General features: G+C 39.2%; 2 protein-coding genes across 2 annotated transcripts; one reads left to right on the forward strand and one right to left on the reverse strand.

Annotated features, from left to right (window-relative positions):
- The first annotated feature begins 1,090 nt into the window (after window positions 1-1,090).
- On the forward strand, window positions 1,091-9,461 carry efcab14 (EF-hand calcium binding domain 14). Its single transcript, XM_069692107.1, has 9 exons — window positions 1,091-1,855; window positions 2,503-2,651; window positions 2,789-2,934; window positions 4,117-4,215; window positions 4,296-4,403; window positions 6,274-6,426; window positions 6,689-6,800; window positions 6,887-7,018; window positions 7,847-9,461. The coding sequence occupies exons 1-9, from the start codon at window positions 1,680-1,682 to the stop codon at window positions 8,023-8,025; spliced, it is 1,254 nt and encodes a 417-aa protein (XP_069548208.1). The 5' UTR covers window positions 1,091-1,679; the 3' UTR covers window positions 8,026-9,461.
- Window positions 9,034-10,784, reverse strand: znf830 (zinc finger protein 830). The gene has a single exon (XM_069692108.1). The coding sequence runs from the start codon at window positions 10,704-10,706 to the stop codon at window positions 9,681-9,683; it is 1,026 nt and encodes a 341-aa protein (XP_069548209.1). The 5' UTR covers window positions 10,707-10,784; the 3' UTR covers window positions 9,034-9,680.
- Between the last annotated feature and the right edge of the window lie 862 nt (window positions 10,785-11,646).

Below are 11,646 nucleotides of genomic sequence, written 5' to 3' on the forward strand. Positions count from 1 at the left end.
GTTTTGTATCATACTTTTTTCCACCCATCATTAAATGTGAACAGAAAACTGCAAAACAATAAGTTTACTTTGTTTAACTAATAGTTGACCTCAAAAAACAAATGCTGTACAAAGAAAAAACTAAAAAGATATAACTAAAAACATGCTTTTTTTTTTATTAACACAATTAACACTTCAAGTCCCTCGATTTAGCATGTAAGGAGTAGCCTGTATGAATATTTAAGAAATTCTTTAAAAAATACTATGATGTATTTGAAAACAGTTAGAAGTGTTTATTAAGATATTTACTATAACTCCTCCTGTAGAAAACAATACCTGGAGGCTGGTGTAATGAAGTAAAAACACTGTTGTAATTAAAAACCTGACCAATTGATCGGCTTGTACTGATGCATACACAGAAATATTTGTATCAGCATTATTACGTCCACCATGCCCCTATATGAAAACATGGTTATTGAGAAATAGCTTTAATTGTGTTTCTTTTTCCGTAATACTTATTTATAAGAAAGAAATTCCCAGTGAAATATACTGTTCCAATGCACTGATATCATTATAGACCGTGAAGTTGAATGTTATATATTGCATATCTTTGTCACAAGAGTTTGATAACCACATTTAAGGGATCATTGCAAAAAAAAAAAAAAAGGAGATTATCGACCGATGTATCAATATCGGAAATTAGGATCAGTCGGCTCTCATTGCACTAATATAACATACTGTCGGCCTATATTATATATTATAGGCTAGATTGTCTTTACTTACTAGGGGGACTTACTTAAACTAGTACAGGATTTTGTCCCCCCCCCCCCCCCAAGTGTTTCAAATGCAACACATTTTGTCCAGCTGCACGCCGGGGGTGGTTGTCATTAGCAAGTAACATCTAACGTGTTTTTCCACGATATCTCCATCCCATTTCCTGATTTTGCTAATTGTACTTACTTTGTGCATGAATTTCCATGGCAGCGCTGCAGGCTCTCTCTCTCTCTCTCTCTCTCTCTCTCAAGCGGTGCAGCGCGCTGTGTCGCTTCACTGTCAAAAAAAAACCAACACCGGAAGTTGTAGCTGCTCGTTCCACCAATCAGCTGCGAGGTTACTTGGACGCCCATCCCAAACAAAACAAGGCAGCAGGACAAATCTCTTGAAACAGAGTGCCCGCATTTATTTATTTATTTTTTTAAAAATTATATGATAGATTGCTTTTATTGATCTGTTCGTGTATATTTGGCTTCGTTCCCAAAATGAGTGACGTCAGAGCAGGTAATTTTAAACCTTGCTGGGATTAAGTGAGATTACAGAAAACGGCTCTCGGCTACTGTTAGCAAACGTTAGCTGAGTTAGCTACCGTACGTGATAACCTGGCAGCTAGTAAAAAAAAATTAAAAAAAAAGTTATTTTAGAGAAGCTGTTTTGGAGGTGTAACTTAATGCGAATCATCTGTTGAACGTTTTTTTTTGTTTTTGTGTGTGTGTGTGTGTGTGAATGTTTAACAAAGCAACCAACCGGCAAAGTCCGATGTGTTCACATCCGCTTGGTTGAAATTCAAGCTAGCAAAGGAACGTGAAGTTAGCTTAGGTGTTACACAAACAACAACAACAACAACATCCACCAAACTGGACAAAACATTAGATTTAGTCGGGTTTAAATCGGGCTCGGCGGGTTCGCTGACCCCCCAGAAGAAGATGAAGAAGAGGAAGGAGCTGAACGCTTTGATCGGACTCGGGGACAGCAAGAGGAAGAAGACGAAGAAGGGGTCCGGTCACCGGCTCCTCCGCACCGAGCCGCCCGACTCGGAGTCCGACTCGAGCTCGGAAGACGACGACTTCAACAACCTGAACAGTGGAGCCAACTTTGGCAAGTGAGTGAGCACTTCGTTAACATGTTGCTGTGGCGTGTCAATTGTTTCCCAGAGAGAAAATGTGATGTGGTTAAAAAAAAAAATATATATATATATATTTTTTTTACTACACACCAACTTTGTCAATTCTGTTTTAATAATATGCGTGTACTTGTGATTTAACTATTCTTAGGTTAACTTGTTACTATTTTAATCGTATAGATTATTCATCTATTAGCACCGTAGAAGCAGAGTATATACAGATGTGTTGAAAAATATGTGAAAATCTTTACATTTTGAATCAAAGATTGTTTTTCAATAACAATTGTGCTTTGAGACTGGGAACAATTTCCTCAGCCTTAGAGCGCATCACCTGTAATACACCAACAGTGCAGAGGTTAAAGAAAAAAGATCAGTGTTGCCAGATCAGTTTACTTGCTCTTCTTCTACACACCAAGAAGACGGTTAGGCTTGTTTCTGAAGCTTGACACCGGGAAAATATTCAGCATGATATGATAATGTTGTACGTAAACTGCCCATATTTTGAGGCACCAGTTCATAATTTCCATGACATGGCATGCGGCCCCCTGAAAATATCTCCTTCATTAATAATGAAAGAGGCTGTGCAGTTGCAATGTCTAACGTTACCATGTTTCTTCTCTCTACAGAAGAAGCTACGCGCAGTGCTGCAATGTGTGCTACCCCCTGTTTCTGTTCATCATACTAGCCGCCTGTGTTATGGCCTGTGCTGGGCTCATCTGGATGCAGATTGCTCTGAAAGAAGATCTGGACTCGCTGAAAGAAAAGCTGCACAGCAGTGAGTTTCAGACGCCAGCATTGAACCTTATGAACACGCTGCCCTTTGGACACTTACAACTGTTAGATACCAGCTAAACAATCGCGCACTTTTGTTTTTGACACTGCTATTAACATATAGTGATGTTTTTGTTACAGTGGAATCCAGCCAGAAGGTGTCATCGAGTGAAATACCAAAATTAAGCGAGGACCTAAAAAAACAGGAGAGAACGCTTGACGACATTGAGAACGGGGGCAAAGGGTTGAGCAAACTCTGGTCTAACCTCACAGAAATGAACCGCAAGGTCAGTTGTCATGTCTGGAGGTTTTGAAGCCATCTTAACATTCACACAGCTGTACTGACAAGAGCTCCTTTTTATCAGCTGTTGGAGAATAACTAGACAGTCAGTGTTTGTTATATACAAGTAAGACTGATTCAGCTAAGGCTGATAACAGTACATGCACTCTTGATACTTTACAGATGAGAATTCCTGTTCAATAAATAATACCACACATATGTAATGTGCAGAGCAGAAATTATGCCAACAGTAGTAATATATTCAACATTTTTACTTTTGGTATTAACTTGAGAACATAAACTGTCTGACTTTTCTTTGGTTTCAAACTAAGAGGCAAACAGTACAATGCCTTTACAAGACAAACTATCAGCATAATAAACATTTACCAATGAGAACAAAGCCTTCTGACTTTCCTGAGACTAGAGTGCTGCTTTCATCATCTCTTTGTATTACTACAAAACTAGACTTCTTCAATATCAAATAATAGTTTATTGTTTAGCATGTAATTGCACTTATTTATTAAAAATGGTATCTATTAATACTGAAATACAGCTGATTAACAATGACTGAGTGTTAGTGAGATGACAAAAGATCAGGTTTGGAGTCATATACATTTTTCCATTTGAGAAAAGTTTTACCCTGGAGTAAAATAATTCAGTATTTTTACTCAACTACCTCCTTTAGTTTTTACTTTGGGTTTACTAAATTAAACAATGAAATTAGAGTCCATTTTATTAGAAACACCCTGTTAAAACCTAATCAGGTTGATACAACAGCTCTAACATAAATTCTGTCATCATGACTGTTGTAATCTGAAGATTTTATTGAAACTTAAGATGCCTTGTTTCAAATCGATCAGTTTGGAGGGTGTAGTTTGTGTTGCTGTTGAGATGTAGTGATTGGCTCGGAAACATGTTTCTGTCATTTAGTCTAGTCCCCCTCAATGATACAAATGATGGAGAAAAAAATGAAGACGACACTAACGTTAATATAATGCAATACAGTTCAACAGCACCACATACAGTTGTATCGAACCTGAACATAACAACCTTCATGAAAGTAGGTTTATGACTGGACTATTGTATCAAACTAAATTCCTTTTTGTAAGGTGTCCCTCAATTGGAGTATAGATGTGAAACTGCATCTTACAGGTGTAACTGAGCAGTTTGTGTCATTTTGCTCCCGCAGATCAGTTTGCTGGACTCTGCTGTAAACCATTTAAAGGCTAACTTGAAATCAGCCGCTGATCTAATCAGCCTTCCCAATACAGTCGAAGAGCTACAAAAGGTAAAATCAAAACATAATGGAATAAAAGGATGGCTTGGACTGATTCTCATGACTGACCTTGCACCTATTTTTATTTACAGAGTGTAGCTACAATTGGCAGCACACTAACCAGTGTACAACATGATGTGAAGACGATGCAGGGCGCTCTTGAAAATCAGAAGAAAGATGAGGACTTGAAAAAGACCACGGTAGGTTAAAGCCCGTAACACTCTTAAACCCTGAACAGCTGACAGTTGGTACGATAACACGGAGATTAAAAAGCATACGAGTGCCTGCAAACCTAATGATCTCTTTCACATATTCGTGCTACTGTCTATACTTTTGCTTGCAGACCTTTCATATTTCCTTCTGTTTAGGTTCTTCATTATGCATATAGTCGTCCCTCCAGGAAATATTGTTCTTGAGACCTCAATAATAAATGAAAATTTGGCAAGTCCTCAGTTTTGCCATCCACATAAGACTTTGCAAATTCCCGCAATTTCTCCGCAATAAAAGTACTAAATATCTCTGGGGAAGGCATTGCAGCATAAAATAAGCCTTTCCATACAACACCTGCTACATCAACAAAACTAACTTCTCGTTTACAGTCAGCAAAGCTCTTCAACATCTCATCATTAAAACAAACTGGATGCCTGTCGACCTAAAAAAAAAAGAAAAAAAGGACAAAACCTGGAAGTGACGAGGTTATTGGGAAATGTAGTCTTTCATGAGAATTAGGCTACAAATAGTCAAACTTCCCTCATCAGTCTAATCATACATAGTGTTAAATCACGAGTTTTATACACTCTTAAAATTGGCGGCGTCAAATTCTTATTATTTAAAAAGCATTTAATCCACTTATTTCTACAGCAGATTTAGCCTTTGTATTTTATCTTGCAGTCACAGACTGTTTTCAAAAGCTACATCACTTTTATGACTCATAAATTTGTTTGTAACTTTCAGTCCATAGTTCTTTAAATTTACAAAAAAAAAATATGAGAACTAAAATATCTCCAGCTTCCTCTGTGATGTGCAGTATTCCTATTGTTATAAGAGGCGGTAACAAGGTTATGTTTGTCTATTTTTTTAATCTAAATTTTTACAACAACACAAAACTTCAAATTGCAACTACATTTTTGAGAAAAGCTGCAAAATCAAGCATCATAAAAAAAAAAAAAAAAACTGCAGGGACGGATCTATACATTTATCAGTTTACAGAATTTGAATCTTCAATTTTTTTCTGCTCTTGTAGAGTACATTCACACACTGGACATCTCTATGCTCACACCAAATATTGCTGGAGGCTGCGTTGTTATTTATTATTGATGATTGGGTGTACTGTATGGAGACCAATGGAAAACAAGTTAACAGCGCATTGTGTTTAAATGTAGTTAAATAACTTGGGCACACTTTTTCTCCATTCCTAGCTATGTTGGTGTTTTTGCACGTTTAACTCCCCCAAAATTGAGGCAAAATACTTCCAAATGGCCAAGATGATGCTGTTAATAAAGTGTCAGTTGATCTACTTAACTGCGGCATGAATCCAAGCCAGAAGCTACGGGGCACTTTGCCATTCGCAGATTAATTTGTTTATTTGTTTATCTGCGCACCCTTCTGCAGTTCTTGTCAGGTTTGCATTTAAGGAGTTGCCAGGTTAAGAAGGTCCTGTCATTTCTTGGATCCATGCCTTGAGCTTTCATTCATAATACATGAAACAAGTGCCAATCTATTTTTGGCACTGAGATGCTTCAGTTTGCAGAGTAAAACTAGGTCAAATATCTGAGACAACTGCAGAATGTTTCCTCCGCTTTGGTTTTCATAAGCACAACAGGACGGGAAGAGAGGATCTCCAAATAGTATACACTTGTGTGTATTTCTTTTACTGTGACCTCAGTAATTATGTGGTCTGAGATGAATTGTTAGCCGGCTGAGATCTCCATATTCTTATCAGGTACATTGTCAATCTGCCAGGACACTTAATCCTCTTATTTGTTTAATACACATGTATAAGAAACTCAAGACATCTCATCTAACAGTTAACAGCAAGTTTCTTTACATCTACTCATTCTATTGTTACAGGACATAACAGACCTGAGAAAAGCCATGAGTGAGGTTAACAAGACAGAGGAGCAGCACCACACATGGACTGATGAGCAGATCCACATCCTCCTCTCTACGGTCGCAGATCTTCATCAGAGAGTGGCCTCATTAGAGAACGGGTCAAAACAAAGTGTAAGTAATAAGAAGAGTTTGGGGATTTCTTTTTTTCCGGCAGTTTAACGTTTATTCGGATAGTGAAATATAAACAGGCAGGAAATGTGGGGAAATAGAGCTGTGGAACGACACGCAGTTAAGATCTGGCTGGTTGGGAATTGAACTGGGGACACATACGCATCAGGTTGTCGCAACAGTTGAGTTTTTGTGTGTTAAGCCCAGGGAAAACAAATACACATAAGGCATTTTTACATTTTATCTCCTGCTTTCTGCTTTACAGTCAAAGAACAATGAAGCAGCAGCAGCTCAACTGGCAATCAGCAGTGAAAGTCCTGCAACTGAGGTGGTGAAAGAAGCTACCACAACCAAAGCGTCACCAGAGGATGTGCACGGTAGTGTAGCATGAAGCAGTTTGTCACTGTACGTTTCGTTGCTTCGTGTCAAATTTTCACATCTATTTCTCCCTTGTTTTCGCCAGAGATATCCACACCGCTGACAGAGCCGCAGGCAAGCAGACGTCCTCGCTTCTTAACTCCAAATCGCACCAAGAGACGCGCTGAGACAAAGTGTCTAAGGAGGGTGTCCCTGCCTGGTGTCAGTTCTGTAAAAGGTGCACACAACTTCTACAAAGTTTTAGATGTTAGCATTCATTTAAAGTAATAGTTTGACATTTTGGGAAATAAACATTCGCTTTCTAGCAGAGAGTTTAACGTGAAGTCTGATTCTCGTCTCTGCTTGTTGCCTGGCAACCTCTCGATGACAATAAGACTTGAGAAAGTTAATTCTCCCCGTCTGGCACAGTATCCCCTATTTTTATTTTTAGACTTGTGTTTTTGCATCGATTCAGAATTTTGGTGCCTTTGGACAGAGCCACGTGTTTTTATCCTAAACTAAGCCGACCGGCCGCTGGTTGTAGCCTTACCAGCTTTTTCCACAGCAATTTGTCTGCCAAATTTTTTTTAACATTTATTTATTTGTCAGTTTTGCGTTCATTGTTGTCATTACCTACTTTGTGCTGTAGCCTACAAAGTTAATACAGTTTACGGTGTTTTAATTGTGATCCGATAGGTGATCGGGGGTCTTCACAGGGGATTTTATTTTGAAAATAGACTGAAAATAGATGCCGTATGCTCTCCTGTGTCTGGCTTCATGTCTGGCCGATCTGCTCTGTGTAGCTTGACACGATTTAGACACCGGCGTTGAGCAAAAATAGAGTCGGCACACATTTTTTGCGAAGCGGAGCTCCAAAGTGCTTCTGCGGACACGCGCCACAGCTCGCCTGGCGGAATATCAAGCTTTGTATTGCAATATTCAACTCCAGTGGTTGTAGTCTTTACATTCACCAGACAGACTAACTCTGCTGAAAACAAATAAGTCCATCTCCAAAAATTGCATTAAAAAAAACTTTTTTCCTGATTTAAAATGATTCCTTTCACAGACTTGGAAGACGTCTTCGAGCAGGCAGGTGTTGGACGCAATTCACTCGGCTTGGCCTACCAAGATCTGGGGAGAGTATTTGGAACGTTGACCCCCAGTGTTCGTGCCCTGGAGTGCTTTGACAATGACGGGGACCAGCGGTACTCCCTGATAGAGCTGAGAGCTGCTTTGGGTTTGTGAGCACGTCATCGCTGACAGCAGTGAACAATATTGAATACCCAGCCGGGTCTGTCGGGTCGGGGTTTCACAACCCTTTTCTGTAATTGCTGCACTTTTGTGAACTGAATATTTATCATACCGATTGTGGGGAAAAAAATGGCGCTGGCATGCCCCTACTCACTCCACCTTCCCCTCGGTCCATGTCAACATAACCTCAACCTCATGGCATCGCTTCAGTTTAAACAGTAATCCATACGAGTATCTGGACGTAGAATATTCAGCTCTTATTTTAGACAATTCCTCGGTTTATACTAATAAACCATGGAAAATAAGTGTTGTGAATTATTTTGAATCCCATTCTCCACCTTCGATCTTGGACTTGCTGTGTTCATGTATCTGTGTTTTTGTTTCATTTTGTTGAACACCTATCTCATCTTGACTTATCATATTTGTATATTTAGCTTCTGTTGAGGCTGTAACTGTCAGTCTATTGCAGACATTCCCGCCCGCCTAAACAAACACCTGGTTCAACTCACCTAAACCTTATTCATACAACTGGACATAGAATTGTATGAATGTTTACAAATGACTACTAGAAATAGTTTTTTTTTGTCAGGTTTTGTTTTTAGACCGTTTCCTAACTTCTCTAAAACACACAAGTGAGTGTAGGAGTTAAAGACTTTTGTAAGCTCTTTTCTAAACAAAATCTAAACCTCTGATTTCTCTTTCTGTTCAATGTTTTTCCTCATTTATCTTGCAATTTTGGGGTCTTGTATTTAGTCCATCTGTACATTTATCAGTAGTTTCTTTGCTTGTTGTTTTTGCATTTTCTGTTTTCGTGATGTTTTGCAGATTTGAAGGGCTACGAACACTTTGAATCCCTCAAAGACTTTTAAAGTGGTAACTCATGAGGCATATGTAGCAATAACAAAATGACTTAGATATTGCTTGTTCAGAATTGCAGTGAAAAGAAGGCACACCTAGCTCACTATATGTAACAGGTAGTAGAAGAAGCACTGACCATCACTCTTTACTTGATTCATTTTATTCCATTTAAATGGTCGAATGATGTATTTACATAACAAATTTGTCATATTCAGACTTTGTTGTGTTCTGTGAAAAATGGTTTAAATGTATTTGCAACCAATTATCTTGTGAAGGGGGACAGGTTGGTAAAATTTGCATTACGGTCTTAATCTCAGCATTTTACATTTAAAAAAAAGAAAAATTCTGTTTTGCTTTGCATGTTGCTGATCATGTAACATGAACAAATTATTTATAAATTCAACACGGTCGACTACTGTTTTTTTGCAGGACAATAGTTAGTTGAGCTCAGAACGTAACGGCCTTGCCCACCATGACGTAGATATTTGGGTCCCTGCTGCTACTGTACATGGGAGATTTTATGAATGGCTTTTTGTTTGAGCACCAATGAATAAACACACAGTTAAAGGTCAGATGTGCTTGTCTTGTGTTTTAGGTCATGAACTAAAAAGTCTCGTTTTCCTGTTGCGATTGTGTTTAATCCAGTCTGAAATACACAAAGACAAGTGATGAAGATCTTTTAACAAACGTATTTACAATTCTGGACATATTCGTACAAAAGAATCCCTCTTTATGTTTTATCACTATTCTGGACAAAAAAAAAAAAAAAAAGGTCAGTCACACATGGCTTCCTAGGCCAGGGCCCCTTTGGCCCTCCAGTCCCCGGACAAAAGCCCCAGCAACTCCTCTTCATCTTCGTCTTCCCCCTCAAAGCTGCCATCAGTCTCCATGTCTTCCTCCTTTCTGGGCAGAGGCTTAGTTTTCGCCACATCCCGCTTGTCTCTCAGGAGTTCAACCCTCTTGTAACACTCAATTTGTTCATCGATTTCATCGATCTGACGGTCAAGGCGCCCCTCCTCGTCGTCCTCTGCCACAATGGCCTCTGATTTTGTGTTCACCTGCCGAATCTCCTTTTGAAACTCTTCCCACTCCCTGTCCATGTGATCCTTGGGTGCGTCGACGTTGCGCACTTTGGCATCCCTGACCGGATCGTCGAAGAACCCCTCGGGTAGGGCCTCAGCGGTGTTGTCTTTCTTTTCAGTGCCCTTCTCCTGCACTTCTGCTTTGAGGATGGACCCCGAGTGGGAGATGGCAGGCGTGGACGGGATGGCGCAGTCAAAGAAGTCCGCTGGCAGTCCTGTAGCTTCAGCCTGCTGAGGAGGGGGATTTGTGGTTCCTGCCTCCTTAGGATCATTACCATCATCCTCATTATAAACTCCAGCCAACAGGCTCAGCCCGGCAGACTTGTGGACAGAAACCGGTGCCTTTCCGCTGGGTTTCTTAAAGACATTTCCTGTCAGCCCCGACGCAGACTCGCCTGTGACCGACGCTGCTGCAGCTTTTTTCTCGTTAACGTCGTCGCTGTCCGGTGCTTTCCTCTTCAACGACTGACTCTGTGGCAGCGCTGGTTGACTCTTTGCTCCCTTCAGCTCAGCAACTTTTTCTTTGTGCTGTTTTCCGAGAACATGAGCTGGCCAAAGCAGTTCGGACTTCACCTGCACATTGCACAGGACACAGCTGAGGTGCCCGAGACTGTTGTATTTGGCTAAAGGAGACTCGACTCGCTTCTTGTCCGTTGCTTGCCTCTGTTTTTCCCTCATCAATCGCCGAAGTTCGTCTTGATTTACAACTTTCTTCCCTTTCTTAGAGGTCGCCATTCTTGAAAACAACGCAGCTTCTTAGCCTACTCGCGACTTGCTTCCGATGAAGCAAAAGTGCGTCTCACAAATATGACGTAGGCTGTTTACGTAACTTTACGTAAACTTGGTTCAAACGCGGTGGTTGTAGTTCAATCAATTAAAAAATAAATAAAAATATATATAAATATATATAATAATATGCTTTTTAATAGTAGTTTGCATAATAATTAGTTTATTTTAAAGAGAAAGGGTTACTATTCCCTTTGTTGTTACTTACTGGAACAGCTACACAAAATATCCTGATTGGAAAAATATATGGACCTTCTCTATAACTATAGGTATTTATTGACTAATAAAGTTACGGAAGTGTCCTTTAAAACCATACACAGAGTCTACCCAGCAAATCATTACCTCACTAAGTTGAAACTGGATATCATTATAAATTGTTCATTGTGTGATGTACTATTGTTCTATTATTATCTTGTTGCTTCTGTAGCGAAAAAAAATTCCCCTCGAGGATTAATAAAGTAACTATCTAACCTAACCTACTCCCAGAAACACTGCTTCATTTGTTTTGGCAATTTACCCATAGTAAAAGACTATGGAGGAAGTTGAGTAGATTTCTTGTTGATTACAGTGAGTCTTATTTCACTTTATTTCCTCCAGAATGTTCGGTTTGGTTTTATTAAATGTAATGGCAATAAAATCTAAAGATATTATCCAATCTAGTCCATCTGCAAATGTAATAAATCTAAGCAACTATTCACTATATTTGAGAATGAAACTTAGGAATAGGCTAAATATAATCAACATTTCCTCTCATATAAGAAGACTTTAAAGACTTTAATTTGTCCATATTTTATGCCTTTTCAAAATGTATGTCACCTGGCATTCTGCTCTGTTCATATTGTTGTGTTTATGATGTAAAAAAAAATATTTGATTTCTATCGCTTGAATA

The sequence above is a fragment of the Brachyistius frenatus genome, unplaced genomic scaffold (assembly GCF_029030835.1).
Source record: "Brachyistius frenatus isolate BFR_SWC_R1_liver_20210118 unplaced genomic scaffold, ASM2903083v1 Contig_12, whole genome shotgun sequence".
NCBI lineage: Eukaryota > Metazoa > Chordata > Actinopteri > Embiotocidae > Brachyistius > Brachyistius frenatus.